Source organism: Pristiophorus japonicus, chromosome 4 (assembly GCF_044704955.1).
Source record: "Pristiophorus japonicus isolate sPriJap1 chromosome 4, sPriJap1.hap1, whole genome shotgun sequence".
In the NCBI taxonomy this organism is placed as follows: Eukaryota; Metazoa; Chordata; class Chondrichthyes; family Pristiophoridae; genus Pristiophorus; species Pristiophorus japonicus.
In genome coordinates, this window is record NC_091980.1 from 108,544,510 (window position 1) to 108,562,209 (window position 17,700).

General features: G+C 42.9%; 1 protein-coding gene across 2 annotated transcripts in view; it reads right to left on the reverse strand.

Annotated features, from left to right (window-relative positions):
• The window catches only part of pdlim7 (PDZ and LIM domain 7), a 165,879-nt gene that overhangs the window by 7,168 nt on the left and 141,011 nt on the right, over positions 1-17,700 (reverse strand). For both annotated transcript variants that reach the window (XM_070878487.1, XM_070878486.1), the window contains exons 7-8: positions 2,496-2,676; positions 1,344-1,464 (exon numbers count right to left, since the gene is read on the reverse strand). In XM_070878487.1, coding sequence (XP_070734588.1) covers positions 1,344-1,464; positions 2,496-2,676 — 302 coding nt within the window. The remainder of the gene's footprint in view (positions 1-1,343; positions 1,465-2,495; positions 2,677-17,700) is intronic.

Genomic DNA, 17,700 nt, shown 5'->3' on the forward strand with positions numbered 1-17,700 from the left:
TTCACAAATCCATGCTGACTTGGACCTATCATGTCACCTCTTTCCAAATGCACTGCTATGACATCCTTAATAATTGATTCCATCATTTTACCCACTACCGATGTCAGGCTGACTGGTCTATAATTCCCTGTTTTTTCTCTCTCCCTCCTTTTTTAAAAAGTGGGGTTACATTGGCTACCCTCCACTCGATAGGAACTGATCCAGAGTCCATGGAATGTTGGAAAATGATTGTCAATGCATCTGCTATTTCCAAGGCCACCTCCTTAAGTACTCTGGGATGCAGTCCATCAGGCCCTGGGGATTTATCGGCCTTCAATCCCATCAATTTCCCCAACACAATTTCCCGACTAATAAGGATTTCCCTCAGTTCCTCCTCCTTACTAGACGCTCTGTTATCCCCTAAATGCATAAACATGCCTATCCGTTGTAAAATCGCAAATCCTTTCATTCACCATCATTAGCGCTAATATAACAGATGTTAATATAAAAACCTAATTTCTTTGAGCAAGTAATATTAACTTTATAGACATGTCTTTGAACATCTTTGGTTAGGTGCTGAATTATTCTTTCCTGACTGGAAAGACACAGTGCTAATGTGCAGATGAGTTTGCAGTCATTTACACTGTATATGACAGGTTGAACCTCCTTTATCCGGAACCACTCCTCATCTGGAACCATTTCCGGCCACCGGGTGGCACATGCGCAGAACTCCGACATGAACAAATTGAAGTCCTTCCTCGCTGCCGAATCCCGCAATTACTGGCCTGACCCCGCAATCCCCTCACTCCCCCCACCAATGATCTCTCTGCTGCACTCCGAGCCCCAAGCCAGCCAGCTCCGATATCCCCTTGCTCAGTACCTGTACCATCCAATTTAATGTGACCACCCTTGGTCCGGAAAAATCCCTTATCTGGAACATGCCAGGTCACGAGGGTTCTGGATAAGGGAGGTTCAATCTGTACCGCTATTCTTCATGTTTTACTGCTTTTAGACTATTTGTCTCCATGTTCAATGGACAGCTGGCGAGATTGGATTTGTAACCAATGATGGGATAACATTATAAATGTTATGTTGGTGAATGCTGCCAGAGTTTCTAAATAGTTCTGTTACTGTATACTACCAAAATGATTTTTAATATTACGAATATGCAAGAATGTTTAGATCCATAACTTAATTTAAAATGGTCTGCGAATAAATGTTTTTGAAATGAATATATTGAGTTACATATTTGATTTTTGTGCAAAAAGCTACTTTAGTCTTAAAGACAATGAATCCAACTTTGACCAAGCACATGTTTACCAGACAGTATGCTCAACTTCTTCTGTAGTACATAATCTACTTACCTTTCTCACAGTAGGGTTGACCTTCCTCCATGTAAAATGCTTTGTTGCGGATGGGGGTTTTACACGCAGCACAATTAAAGCACTTAACATGCCATGTCTGCTTCAAGGCATGCATAATTTCCTATAAACAAAAAATGCAAGTTAGTTTTGGGAAAGAAAACTCACACGGGCAGAGCTTGACATTTTTTTCTGGTGATTTTTCAGCTAATTTAGCACACAAGCTAACTTCAAGTAATTCACTGACTATATTTGTTTAGACATAGCTAGGATAAATAAAGTAGATATGTAACGCAAACTCTATTAGCAGTGGGCCTCAACGCCATTTTGGGGGGTTTTGAGGTAAGCCAAGTTCAAGTACAGCCAGTTTTCATGATGATGATTAAATATGTCTATGATAGGCCATTGTGAAAATTTATATCACAGCTTTTTTATATCATTTGCATTTTGACGTTTGTATGGTCAAAAAAAGGTGAGGATTGTTAGTAATGGTGAATGAAGCACTTCCCTATTTTAGACATTAAGCACTCCCTGGTCACGTATAGCTTGAGCCAGGTACAAAGTAAATCTCTTTTTACTCTGTCCTTCCAGTGTACATTTGCCCAATGACATTAGTGTGGTATTTTTCTATAGAAACAACTCTTGCTTCTCTGATCCTAATAGAAGTTTTATTGATGTTCCCCAAACCCTTTTCCACATCTTGCAGCCAGACCATAGACTCTTCAATCGGTAAAGGTTAGATGTCTCAGATGTGAAATGATAGGGAAGCTACTGGGTTACAAAGACCCCCTTTCATTGCAATATTTTGCTGTTTAGTTGACAGTTGCTGCGGCAGACAAAATCAATGACACTACAGATCTACAGTTCATTCATTGAGTCACTGTTTATCTTTTATAACGGATAATTACTAGGTGAACGTACACCTATATTTTATTTTCAGTTTAAAATTTCACATATTCTGTGCATATTCAACCTTCTATTAATAGAATAAACAAACACAATAATAGATTTTGGTCCATCTACCTGGGTTTCCACTTTTGACAAAGTGCTTCTGATGAATATTTTAAAGACTATGCATATATTTTTTGGTTCACATGTTGGCTTGCTTTATGCAAATCGTTTATGTATTTAAAACTACAAATATATATTACTCACGCCTATAATCTTCTGCTTGCATTTGGCACAATTGGGTGCATGCTTATTTTCATAGCATTTTCCACAGAACACAGAGCCCTTTTCCTCAAAGAATCCTCCCTCAGTCAAGGTCATTTTGCACTGATTGCAAGTAAATTCTTCAGGATGCCAAGAGCGGCCCAAAGCTACAAGATAGCGACCTCTAAACAAAAGGAGCAAAGGCAAACATCAGTCAATGTTAATGGCAATTTTTCCACCTGATGTGGTATGATGACAGTAGCTCCCTTCTGCATGGGGAAAAGTTCACAAATTAACACAACAGATTTTTCTGCTGCAGTCATTAAGCTGATTTATTCTTTTCCCCAAGCATTATTAAGTCAGTTTTATAAATTTACACAGCTGTACAACTGAAGAGATATTTGCGAGTCACATAATCTGTCTCCTGGCTGTTTGTGTTAAGGCAGGCAAGTACATCTCAGTGCCACAAATATATCTACCTTATAAAATTACATCCCAGGACGTATTTTAAAATCTAACACATCAGTGTTATGGCCAATTTCAAAAATAGAATGCCAAACAGATGAAAGAATGTGGCTTCGAAGACCACCTTTCTCCCCCTCAAGTGATGATCTTGGAAATGGCAAAGAACCCTCTCTCCCAGAATATATCATAATTGGATGAAAATAAATAAATACTTCACCAATTAAACAGTGTAATTTAACTTTTAGAAATTAAGATAACAACTTGTATTTATATTGGGCCTTTAACATAAAAAAATTTCCCAAGGCACTTTGCAGTGGCGCAAAAGAGATGGATGCTGAGACAAAGAAAGACATGTTAGGAAAGGTGACTTAAAGCTTCGTCAAAGAGGTTGGATTAAGGAGGGTTTTAAATGGAGGAGAGAGAGTGGAAAGGCGGAGGGGTTTAGCACTGAAATTCCAGTGTGAGACCGAGGTGGCTTAAAGCACAGCCACCAATGGTTAGGTAAAAGGAGGGGGTTGCAGGGTATGCACAAAACATCAGTGAGAGGAATCGAGAACTGCAAGGTGGGGGGAGGGGGGGGGGGAAAAGAGAGGAGATTAGAGTTGAAGGAGTAACAGAGATAGAGATGAGAATTTTAAACTTGAGTAGGAGGTCAGCTGGACAGGTGTGATGGGCAAGCGGGACTTGCAGGATAGGATTAATTCAACAGAGTTTTAAATGAGCTTAAGTTTTTAAGAGAACAGAAAACAGAGAGCCGGGATAAATGGGTCATTTTCCGGTTGGTAAACAGCGACTAGTGGGGTGCCGCAGGGATCGGTGCTGGGTCCTCAATTATTTACAATCTATATTAATGACTTGGATGAAGGGACCGAGTGTAATGTAGCCAAGTTTGTTGATGATACAAAGATGGGTCAAAGAAAATTGTGAGGAGAACACAAAAAATCTACACAGAAGTAAAGACAGGCTAAGTGAGTAGGCAAAAGTTTGGCAGATCGAGTATAATGTGAGAAAATGTGAAGTTGGCAGAAAAAATAGAAAAGCAAATTATAATTTAAATGGAGAAAAATTGCAAAGTGTTGCAGTACAGAGGAACCTGGGGATCCTTGTGCATGAAACACATAAACTAAGTATGCAGGTACAGCAGGTAATCAGGAAGGCAAATGGAATGTTGGCCTTTATTTCAAGAGGGATAGAGTATAAAAGCAGGGAAGTCCTGCTACAACTGTACAGACTATTGGTAAAGCCACGCCTTGAGTACTGCGACAGTTTTGGTCTCCTGCCAAGGATATACCTGCATTGGAGGCTGTTCAGAGAAGGTTCACTAGGTTGATTCCAAAGATGAGGGGGTTGAATTATGAAGATAAGTTGACTAGGTTGGCCTATACACATCGGAATTTAGAAGAATGAGAGGTGAGCTTATTGAAACATATAAGATAATGAGGGTGCTTGACAAGGTGGATGCAGAGAGGATATTTCCACTCATAGGGGAAACTAAAACTAGGGGACATAGTCTCAGAATAAGGAGCCACCCATTTAAAACTGAGATGAGGAGGAATTTCTTCTCTGAGATTTGTAAATCTATGGAATTCTCTGCCCCAGAGAGCTGTGGAGGCTGGGTCATTGAATATATTTAAGGCGGAGATAAACAGATTTTTGAGCGATATGGGAATAAAGGATTACGGGGAGCGGGCAGGGAAGTGCAGCTGAGTCCATGATCAGATCAGCCGTGATCTTATTGAATGGCGGAGCAGGTTTGAGGGGCCAAATGGCCTACTCCTGCTCCTATTTCTTATATTATGTTCTTATGAGAGTGCAGAATGGTTGGCTAGCCAGGAGAGAGCATTCTTTCGAATTGGAAAGTCTGGAAGTCAGAAAGGAATGGATGAGGGTTTCAGCAGAAGATCGGTATTGTAAGAGAAATTTGGCATTAGGGGTACCAGCGGGACAAGGGTTAAAGTGCTGGTTCCTGCACCGACCCATAAGGAAGTAAAAGGCCTCTCTTCGGCCTTGTACCAAGGCTCCAGAAGTTATCAATTCAATAATATTCCGACAAGATACGATGTGAGAACCTAAACAGACATTGATAAGACCTTGCGCGAAGAGGCTCGAGGCAGACTCATGGACACCAAGGAGAATCAACAAATTCTGACCTCATGAAGTCATTCTAATCACGGCCTAAGGTGGTCACGAGGGTCTTGGCCTGTCAATCCAAAGTAGCCCTGTCAATCCAAAGTAGCCCTAATAAGGTAGTCCAATTAGAGAAGTAGCACTGATAAGGCAGTCCAATTAGATATCTAGGGAGGTCTTACCAGGGAACGGAGGGGTTTTTGAAATGTATAAAAGTTGTATGATAGTACTGTTCGAGGAGCATTTCCACTCATAGGCGGCTGTTATAAGAGGTGTTCCCGGACGTTCTTAATAAAAGATCGTTATACCTTGCCATCCATCTCTGCCTGCTAACTCGGGGGCTGTTACGAGGGTTGGGGTGAGCGTCGACCCTCTATATCAGACTTCCCATTTTCCCTTACATTTGGCGCTGCGAGCAGGGTACAGACTTCCCGAACAGAACAATGACCCAGATGTTGGGGTGAGTATGTTTTAATTTACCACCTTCAAGTTAGAGCTGTGGCATTGTAAACCGCCGCAAGGGAAGGACATCTGTACAAAGAACCATTTGTAGCAGGTCCAGGAGGGACGGAGACGGAGGACAGGGACGATCTAGGGGTAGAAGGGGGTCAAAAGGTGCATCCTAAAACGCGCGCGTGGAGGTAGCACGGCAGTGCGAGGGTACGACGCAAGGGCAGATATAGAGGAAGGTTTATTGACCCGAAGCGGTACGAGCGCACGGTGCAGGGACGAGACATATTGACCCAAAGCATGGCAGTACGAGTGTACGGCGCCAAGGGAAGACATATAGATATAAATAACGTGCTGCATACCTAACACGAATTAAAGGGAGTGCCCAAGATAGTCCCGAAGAAGATGGGTAACACGGCTATTAAAAAGGCGAATAAAACCAATTGTAACTTGCGTAACTACGTAATGCCATAAAAAAGCTGATAGTGACTATCTTAAGTGACATATGGATCCAAAAATAGAGCTGGCCAAACAATTAATAGGCTTTGTTGAATGAAGAAAGACTTTTGTGAATGTCTGTCGTTGAGCGAGAGTCCTTGTGTTAATTTTTTCACTGCAAAATGAATTTTTCATGTTTCTGAAAGCCTGTTTGGAAAAATAGTGCAGCTCCACCCACTTTTCCAAACAGAGTGAAAGTTTTTTTTTAAACCCTTTGTAGTGTTGTCCTGTATGTGGGAAGATTTAAGACATTTTAAGTTAGAAACGCAGGTGTGGATTTATTCGGATGATAAGTTACGGAGCTAGGAAATGCACAAAGGATAGGTTTGTTGAGCAAAAGATAAAAAATACGTGGTCCCGGTGGTTAAAAAAAAAAAAATTTATTTGACACGCTCATTTACTTATCCGAAAGAAAACACGCATTGGGTTGAAAGACATAAATTTAGTCTAGGAATGAGATAAAGAATGCCTTTTAAAAAAGGCCTGTGAGGATCTCTCGCGGCTGCGAGCTGGGGAAGTACGCTCCCATTTTCCTTTGTGTAAAACCTTGATGCAAAAGCTTCTAGCTCAGTAAAAAAAAAAAAGAGTTTTAAATGAAGATTGAAATTACAAAATTTGAATTGGGATTTTGAGGTATTAAGAGAAGGCACAGCAAAATACTGAGATGGATTCAAACTAAAAAAAAATATTAAATTAAATCTGATCTTTTTTTAAAAAAAAAAGAGAAATAAAACTAAAAGGTTTGGAAACAATCTAGAAATACCTTCACAGATCAAGTCAAACTCCTGGGCGAGTGGTGAGCTATCTGCGAAGGTGTAAAAGGGACTTTTGAAAAATGTTAAAACAGCAAGCTTTAGCAGTTTAGAAAAAGACATTGTTACAACCTTGAAACTGGAACATTTTAAGATAACGAAAAGCAGCCCTCAAAGCCTACGTGCTAGACCCCGTTCTAGTTATGGAGAAAAGAAAAAGATAAAGACGCCACTTTGAAAGTAAACAAATTGAACGAATTTGAAAGAAAAAGTGTTTTCGATTGTCTGATGATTTTAAATTAACAAATTTACGGAGTCACGAGCCCTGTGTAAAATACAAAACCTAATTTGAAGAAAGGTGATCTGAAAAAAAAAAGATGTAACGCACTAATTAGGTGCTGGAAAAAAAAAAAGGGGTCTTTGCGATGGAAAAAGACATAACTTACTAAATACTAGTTGATATCGGCTGTGAAAAAGATATTGGTTTAATTGGAAAAAAAAGAATTTGAAGAGGTAAAAGACACTCTCCATTGATAATGATTTTAAATTACGAGAAAGTTTCACTGCAGTTTGAAAGATTTCCAAAAGTGACGTTGTTTATCAAGAAAAGTCCCGAACAGTCTAAACAAGCAGGAGGGTTTTGAAAATAATGAGAAATGATCTAAGCTATGCGAACTCAGCACAGAAAGAAAAAACTGGGAATTAGAGAATCTTATTGAATTTTTAAATTCTTATAGAAAATGGAACTGGCACGGATGTTTAGATTTTGTGCTGAGAGAAATAAAACACAAGATTTGCCCAGTGAACGGGATCGTAAAATAAAACGAAATGTTGGAATGTGTACAGCGTGTGTGAAAATTGTATTTCAGTAAACAAAATAGCTATTAAAAATGTGTGGTCTCGTTTTAAATCAATTTAAAAAAAATCTTTGGCAAGTACTTGAATTAGAAGTTAAGAAAAAATTGGAGTTTAATCTAAAATGCCGTCTTTCCTGATGAGAAGACTTTTATTATGATGGCTATACTAATGATTTCTGCTGTTTTAACGGATTCCTAATTTCTAAGCAAGTTTTGAAGGCACAAAGACTTAAAGAATTTTTCAGATGATTACGCGAAGTCACGTAATGACATCAGGCTTTCTTACAAACCTGTAAAAGAGTTAACCCTTTCCATTGACAGCTGTTTTATACTGGACATTATTAATTTGGATTTCTAAATAGAATAAAAAAGACTCATCTGACAGATAGAGGAAATGGTGGGATAATCAGAATAAAAATAAAACAGAACTAGTCTATGTAATAATACTCGCCTGACACAAATAAAAGATAGATACTCAAACAAAACAAATTCAAGAGTTAAAAGCTAAGATAAATAAGCTGGAAGAGATTTTTTTTTTTAAATGGGACCAGACGGATAGTGCAGTGCGCAGCCATAGCACCATTACCTATGACAATAGAGCCAATGTACCCCATGGTGGGTAAGTGTAGTCCACAAACCCAATCTAACCCTTACTTCCGATTTCACAGAGTGACCTCAACATGCATGGATAAAACATCAGTAGACCAGAACCTAACACCTGGTGACGACCAGGCTATCTGTTTAAAATTTGCAGATAAAACACTCACCGAGATGGGACCGCAGTGGCTACTTCGACTCTGGAGACTCAGGATACTGGGAATCTTAAGGCCCACGCAGGCACTGGATAATACAGATGGACTACAAGAGATATAGCACACGCAGGAAAGACACAACTACATGAGATGGGGCTTTGTTTAATTTAACTGCCGAAATATGCATCCCAGCAGCCAAGGACTGGAGCAAGGACAGAACTTATTTTAATGCATGGCTATGTATAGTGTATTAAGTAAGGTTGTAATGCAGCAGGCTGCCGATGCCACGGGCGCCAGTAGATTCCGAGGACAAGAGCAAGTTCATCGGACCAAAAGGGGAAGGGCGCAGAAATCCAACTGGATGGAATTTCAGTTCCAGAAGCTCATGCCTGGGCAGACGAAGCTGCAAAACAAACAACCAAATCCACCCCGCAAGAGAAACAGAAGGGTGGGAACAGAACGGAGCAAAAAGGGGGGTGAGACCCCAGGATGTTTAGGAAAACTGGCCAATGGGATAAAATAAAGACCAAGGGAGGTCTTTGGAATATAAGGTGTTTGTCCCGAAGCGTGACATGGTAATAACATGGAGAAGCCGGTATTGATCATGCGCAGCGCAAACAAGAAGGAATACAACTTAAAAAGGGGGGGCAGGTGGAGTGTGGAGGAAAGATGACAATAAAGGTCTGGCTGGGACACCAAACACGCCCAAAGGGATCATGGGAAGCCCTACCACTGCCCCGACAACCACCCTGGGGACAACAACTCTTCTCAGCACAACCACGCAAGTCCCCCCATAAGCCCGTCCATAAAGACCGGAGCCAAAGGGGGGCTAGTAATAAAAGAATCTAAAGAAAGGGTATAATTGGGGTGCGTCAGCGACTACTTAACCTAAATCTAATGGATATCATTCTTCCTAGCTTCTGTGGGAATGAAAGTATGGGCCCAAGTTTCCACAAGAAAAAAAACGGGCGCCCCTCCGAGCTGAGCGCCCGTTTTTCGCGCCAAAAACGTGCCTAAAAAAATCCTCGGTATTCTCCACCTACTTACAGGTCCTCTGGCCCTCGGCGCAGCCAGCACGAGCTGTGGGGGGGGGCGGAGCCAGGTCCCTGCGCTGAAAACAGTGCCGGGACCTCTGCACATGCGCGCTACAGTCGGCACGCAAGTACAGTAGCTCCAGGCGTCGAACTGTGTGGGAGGGGCCCGAAGCACGCAGCCCCTAGCCCTGGCTGAATGGCCTCACTGGGGCTGCGTGAATAAGGCTCCTCCCACGGCCAGCTCCTGCTCCTCCCCCTCCCCCCCCGCCCCCGACATCCGCTCCCCTCTGCCTCCGGACCAGACCCGACACCCGCTTTCCCCCCCCAGCCCCCGCCGACCAAACCCGACACCCTCTCTCCCTCTCTTCCCCTCCCTCAGCGACACGAACGGCTTTCTCCACCCTCCACCCCACCCACCCACCTCCCCCCTCCCCTCCCGCTCAGCAGCACGAACAGCTGCAGAATTCTCCCTGCCTGAAGCACTTTCACACAGGTAGGAAGATGGTTTATTTAATCTTTTCTTGGCTTATAAATGTTTATTCAGGTTGGATTTATTTGTATAATATTTGTAGAAGTATAAATAAGGATTTATTGTCGAATTTAATGAGTTCCCTTCCCCCTCTCCCCCCCCCCACCTCGTTCTGGACGCCTGATTTGTAACCTGCGCCTGATTTTTTAATGTGTAGAACAGGTTTTTTCAGTTCTACAAAAATCTTCACTGGCTCCATTCTACTTTAGTTTGGAGTACATTTTCACTGTGGAAACTTTCAAATCAGGCGTCAGTGGCCGGACACGCCCCCTTTTGAAGAAAAAATTCTGTTCCAAAGTGGAACTGTTCTACCTGACGAGAACTGCAGAAAAAAAAATGTGGAGAATTGCGATTTCTAAAATAGTCCGTTCTCCACCAGTTGCTCCTAAAAATCAGGCACGAATCATGTGGAAACTTGGGCCCTATAAGTCTATACTAAAACCTGGCACAACCGATCCTCGAAGGCCCAGAATCCACTATCCTGAGATTTAATGTCAGAAAGGGAACAGGACAAGGTCGAACAAAAAGGGGAATAATGGAAACACTAGGCACAGGTTATGCGACAGGGGTTACAACGATGAATTCCATCGACCTGTATGCAATATATGACTGGGCTAACAACTTAAGGTGTAGTCTTGAGGGGTTTACTGGGGAGGGACATGGATAACCAAGCCCTACAAGCGCGGTTAGGAGATGGCGCGGAAGGGGAACTGTTACAAGTGGCCCATACATTACAGAAGCATGCCAAGACAATAAATTTGATCCACGCAATGGGGAACGACATAAGTAAATGATTACAAGCTGAGATAGTTTGCTCCGGGTATGGGGCCTGGATTAAGTGAAGTATAACATAACTTGGAGCAACTCCAGAATGGGGACATACCAGATTGGATCCCGAACAGCATACTTAACAATTGGACTCTAGATTAAAAAAATGAATGACAAATGTGAGGTACGAAGGAAGAATCACGCATGGGTGCCAAAATTCAGATGTATTACTGGGCGGGTGAATATGATCGGATTTATGTTGTCCATACCACAGTATGATGCAACAAAGGGAGACCCCTTATACCAGATCGATAATATCGGTGAAGTAAGAAACCAAACTCGGTTGCATTACCATCAGCCTGCCAGATGGGTGATTAAAATTAAATTAGTATGAAAGGCATTGACATAACTGATTGCTATAAAAATAATCAAGTGATTTTATGTCGAGGTACGCCACGAATGACAAATGATGATTGCAGATTCCACCAAACAAACGGATGCATGCTGAGTATCACTCCTCTTGAACACGATTCCAAAACAATCGCTGCTCCACAAGGGAATGGAGATTTGATGCGTGAGCACAGGAGCAGCCAACCCGACGATTAAGACCAGGGGAGGAGTCACACCCTGTGTCATCACCAACCCTAACTTCTGTTTCAGGCCCATGGGAAAAATAAACATAAATGGATACCACATACATCCCAAGACAACGGAAATCATCCACGGAACGGTCACGGATACCCTCCGAGAGGGGTACAAGGAGGCAGTATGGGAACTGCAAGGCACCAGAATTAAATGAGGAACAATTTTGTTTGGTGCAAGGAATCCAGAATCAAAGACGACAGTATATCCAGCTGATGGAAGAAGTAGACAACCTACAGAGAGACACTAACGCGATGCTGGCTGATCAGCTCTGGTACTCAAAGCTGTGGAACATTGGACTTAATATTCAGATTCATCCATGGGATAAGAATTATATCACATGTACTTGTAGTAATACAGGGCCTGGTTCTGATGGTCATGATGGGATTAACATGTGCATGAATTAAACAGGCCAAACGATACGTCAGGGCACGCACTGTGATTAAGGCCATAAGAGATGAAAATTTAAGCAGTCCTACAGGAAGGACTTACCTTTTTTAACTCTGCAGGAAAGGTCTCAGAAGGTCCCGAAACTTGGGAGATGGCCACCCAGCTGAACGGACCTATTTGGAACTTGCCGACAGGGAGATAGTTATCGGGAAATATGGCCAGCTTGGCGTATAGCCAAGGGCCAAAAGGGGGGAATTGTAAGAGAAATTTGGCATTAGGGGTACCAGCGGGACAAAGGTTAAAGTGCTGGTTCCTGCACCGACCAATAAGATGGTAAAAGGCCTCTCTTCGGCCTTGTACCAAGGCTCCAGAAGTTATCAATTCAATAATATTCCGACAGGATACGATGTGAGAACCTAAACAGACATTGATAAGACCTTGCGAAGAGGCTCGAGGCGGACTCATGGGCACCAAGGAGAATCAACAAATTCTGACCTAATGAAGTCATTCTAGTCACGGCCTAAGGTGGTCACAAGGGTCTTGGCCTGTCAATCCAAAGTAGCATGAATAAGGTAGTCCAATTAGAGAAGTAGCACTGATAAGGTAGTCCAATTAGAGATCTAGGGAGGTCTTACCAGGGAACGGAGGGGTTTTTGAACTGTATAAAAGTTGTATGAAAGTGCTGTTCGGGGAGCATCTCCACTCACGGGCGGCTGTGATAAAAGGTGTTCCCGGACGTTCGTAATAAAAGATCGTTATACCTTGCCATCTGTATCTGTCTGCTAACTCCGGGGGCTGTTACGCGGGTTGGGGCGAGTGTCGACCCTCTATATCAGGGGGCCCACTCGTGGGAGGAGAAGCCTTCCCATTTTCCCTTACAGGTATCGGCAGGGGCAGAAGCGGATGATGTTACGGAGCTGGAGGTCTTTGTAATGGAGAATACCTGAGGTTGGAAGCTTAGACAGGGTGGAATAGGATGTCAAGATTGTAAACAAGTCTGGTTCATCCTGAGACAACGGCCAGAGATGGCTGGAATTGATAGTGAAGGTGCGGAGTTTGTGGCCAGGGCTGAAGATGTTTTATTGGAGGAAATTGTGGCTCATCCAAGACTGTGGCCTGGATATCAGCAGGGGTGAGTTACATAAGCAGCAGGGCAGAGTCTCGGATACATGCTGGGGAGTTTTATGGGGTGGGGGGGATCTCCGATCCTTGGGGTGGGGGGGGGGGTGGAGGTGGGTGATCCCCGAGGGGCTCCAATCACCAACCTTTGTATTGGGAGGGTTGGGGTCGCATGGGGGCAGCTGAGATCCATGGTGGGGTCACAGCTGCTGCTCCTCCTCGGCCCACAAGCAGTGCTGTGAAGGCACATAGCTTCACCCTGAAGCTGTCCTCGCCTCACTTTGCTGCCGGGTTTCCCGAAGCCGGGGAAAGCCGGCTGTCCACTGTAAAGCTTCAAATCAGAGGCTGACAACCTCATTAAAATGTTTACATTGCCAACCCACCAACTGGGAGCAGGTTGACTGTCCGCCCCTTGTCCCACTTCCATAAAACCTGGAACTGGGCAGGTTGGAGGCGACTTGGGGCTGTGATCCAAATTTTTTAAATTTTAACATCTGACCTGAACTCAACCTACCCATTTTTGTGTGCTAAAATTCAGCCTTGTATGTTTGACAAGCAGTCTTAGAGATGATAGAGGCAGGGATTTGAATTGGGTGTCATCAGCAAACATGTGGAAGCTGATGCCATGTCTTTGCATGATATCATCATCAAGGGGAAACATGTAGATGAAGAAGCAGGGGGAAAGGATAGATCCAGGGTGATTCCAGAGGCCATGATATAGGAGCAGGAAGAGAAGCTATTACTCGAGGTGCTTTGGCTACGATCAGATAGGCAAGAGTGGAACCAAGTGAGATCAATCCTACAGAGCTAGATAACGGAGGAAAGGCATTGGAGGATGTTGGTGTGGTTGATCATGACAAAGGCTGCAAAAGAGGTGAGAAGGATTAATGCACCACTGTCACAGTTACAGTGGATGTCATTTGTGACTTTAGTTAGGGCCATTTTTAGTGCTGTGGCAGGGATGGAAGCCAGACTAGAGAGATTCAAACTACAGAATTGCAAGAAAGGTGGCCAATGATTTAGGAGGGAACAACATGCTCAAGAACTTAGGAGAGGAAGGGAGGTTGGAGATGTGATGGTAGTTTGCACGGACAGACAGGATGAGTTACTTTCCTTTTTTGAAGAGGAGTTATGACGATGGTTTTAAAAGTGAGACACACAGTACACGAGAAGAGGAAACTATTTAAAACTTTAGCTAGAATGGGGGCCAGATGAGAAGTTGGGTTGTCAGGCGTTTAGTGAGAATGATTTCAAGGCAATAAGAAATACATGAGTTTGAAACGGGTATGAGGGGAGGTAGGGAAACTGGAGAAAGATAAAGGTTCAGGGCTGGGGCAGAGGAGAAGTTTAGCTTGGTGGGCAAGGGGAAAAAGAGGGAAAAGCAGCAAAGACTGTTGAATGGATGGTCTCAATCTTAGTGCTCAAGTTCATGAGCTCTTTGCACTTGTGTTTTAGGTAAGGATGGAGGGGAAGGGGAGAGAGGCTTAAGGAGACAGCTGGTATTGGAGGGAAAAAATGCCATGGGTTATCTTTGTTTTCCAGGATGGGCATGAAATATTGGACAGCTTTGGCAGAGGAGAGCAAGGTCTGATAGCACTTGATGTTATGCAGCTAGATATGGTTATAGATGTCAAAGCCAGTTGTCTTTCAGATACGCTCAAGTCTGCACCCCAGGGACTTAGGGATAGAAATGGAGGCCATAACAGTGAGATCAACCTGACTGAGGAAAACGTCAGAAGTGGACATGAGGGAGTGATAATTAGATTGGCAGCTCCATGTAGCTAATGGAGTGACAACGTTTTGGCAGTTGAGATTTAGAAAAGTGCAGTTGTGAATGATTTAAGAGGAGAGTTTTTTCCAGAAATGAACACAAAAGAAAGTGAGGTTGGAATGGCCAGGGGATTGTGGGTGCTGAAGGATACAAGGAAGTAGTCTGAGATTGTCTGTGATAGAAACCTTGGGAGTAAGCAAGGCCATGGGAGATGACAAGATTGAGAGTATGGGTTTGAGAATTTATTTTGGAGGAAGCAGTTATGGAGGTGAGAACATCAAGTAAATTCAGAGGAAGAAGGAAAGGGGAATTGAGATACAGACTGAAGTCACTAAAAATGAGGAGTCACTCAGAGCAGAGGGAGGCTATCTTGGTGTGAAACTGGGATGATGTTTGCAGGGGCAGTAGACAATGAGGATTTTAGAGGATGGATTGTAACAATAGTGAGTTGCTTGAAGGAGGAGATTGTACAAAAAAAAAGGGAAGTGAAGATGTCATTTGATATTAAAGGCCACACTGCAACTGTGGGGATTTAACTGGGGCTTGTGGTGGAACGTTTAGTCGGTGGTGAGACTTCAGTAAGGGACAAGCTGTTGCTATGTGTGAGCCAAGTTTCAGTCAAAGCCAGGGCATCAATGGAATTATCCATAAGGTCATGGATGACAAGGGCCTTGTTGTGAATGGATGGATTTTCTGGAGGAAAATGAAGAGAGGGGCAGTGATTGTTGATCTGCTGGTGAAGTCCAAGGCAGCAGTGGTAAATGGAGTCAGTGGGATAAGAAGGAAGGTGGTAAGGTTAGCCCCCAGCAGATGAACTGGGCAGGAACATTGGTGAAAGAGGAGGATGGAGCAGTTGGGGTTGCTGCCCATAAGGAGGGAGCAACAGATGCCTCGATGGAGATTGTTGAGAGAGCCACCGAGGGTGATTGTTGGATTATCCAAGGGGGATTAAAGCCTAGAATGGAGATAGGAGAGTAGGAAGGTAAAGGATAAGTGATGGCTTGGGGGAAACAAAGTAGGTAAGAGGAGAGAAAAGAAAGGTGGCATGATTGGGCAACAGGAAGGGACAGAGACAGGAAAGAAGGGCACAAAGGAAAAAAGATAAGGTATGATGCAGCCACCAACATGCATGTGAATGGACAGAGGCAATTCCGGTTTACATTGGCATGGCAGAAATTAGGAGAGACATGTCATTAACAGAGACCTTCTCCGAACTTCAGAAACTGTGTCAAAGGGATCAAAAATAAGACATGCACATTGCTATAAATCTTGGCTGCCTTTAGCTCACCTGTTCTTTCTCTGCTTTTTCTCTCACTGGCTCTTATTTCTTCTCTGTGACAACCTCTCAGATAATAATCAGAGTTCTCTATCTATGTAGATCTCAAATGCTCATGAAGCAAGTGTCCTGTTATTGGATTGCTACATATATACTTAGTTATGTCAAACACAACTGAAACCACTCTGGTCAACTATTTTGACAGTGAGGCTTTTTAGACAATAAACTAGTTTAGTGACAACAGTAAAAATATATATCAACAATTTTGATCTGGTTAAGTTGAGAAACCACAGCTAAGAGACAAGGCCCGTTGTTTAAGAAGTGAACCAGATTGAAAAGAAAGAAAGAAGGCAAGAAAATCAGAAAATAATGAGCTAACACACTGCCTGGGTTTTAAAAGACCAGGAGATTGCATGAAGAAGGGAAGACAGAGGATTGCTACTTTTGAGGACCCGAGAAAAAAAAATCAATGAATTACAGTGGGAGACTGCAAGGTGCCTAGATTCTTTGTTCCATAAAAATCTCAACTAAATGTATATTATTGTATTACCATTGAATAATCTTGCACCAAAATGTAATCGATAGAATGGAAACAAATGTGGAGGAATACACAAAACTGCATAGTCATTAACAAAGCTGCACACAAGGCACGTATATGTAAACTTTAAGAACATAGGAACAGAAGAAATAGAGCAGGAGTAGGCCATTCGGCCCCCTCGAGCCTGCTCCGCCATTCAATGAGATCATGGTTGATCTTCCAGCTCAACTCCACTTCCCTTCACTATCCCCATATCCCTTGATTCCCTTAATATCCAAAAATCTATTGATCGCTGTCTTAAATATACTCAATGACTGAGCTCCCACAGCCCTCTGCGGCAGAAAATTCCAAAGATTCACAACCCTCAGAGAAGAAATTGTTCCTCATCTCAGTCCTAAATGGCCAACCCCTTAATCTGAGACTGTGACCCCTAGTTCTAGATTCTCCAGTCAGGGGAAAAATCCTCCCTGCATCAACCCTGTCAAGCCCTGTAAGAATGTTGTATGTTTCAATGAGATCACCTCTTATTCTGCTAAACTCCAGAGAATATAGGCCTAATCTGCTCAATCTCTCCTCATAGGACAATCCCCCCCCCATCCCAGGAATCAGTCTGGTGAACCTTCATTGCTTTCCTCTATGGCAAGTATATCCTTCCTTGGGTAAGGAGACCAAAACTGTACACAATATTCCAGGTGTGGCCTCACCAGGGCCATTTTTAACTGCAGTAAGACATCTTTACTCTTATACTCAAATCCTCTTGTAATAAAGGCCAACATACCATTTGCTTTCTTAATTGCTTGCTGTACCTGCAGGTTAACTTTCAGTGACTTGTGTACAAGGACCCCCAGGTCCCTCTGAACACCAACATTTCCCAATCTCTCTATTTAAAAAAAACTCAGCTTTTTTATTTTTCCTACCAAAGTGGATCACTTCACATTTCTCCACATTATATTCCATTTGCCATGATCTTGCCCACTCACTTAGCCAGTCTATATCCCCTTAAAACCTCTTTGCATCCTCCTCACAACTTACATTCCCACCTAGCTTTTTATCAACAAACGTGGATATATTACATTTGGTCCCCTCACCAAATCATTGATATATATATATGTGAATAGCTGAAGTCCAAGCACTGATCCTTGCGGCACCCCACCAGTTACAGCCTGCCAACCCGAAAGTGACCCGTTTATTCCTACACTCTTTTTTCTGTCCATTAACCAATTCTCAATCTTTACTAATC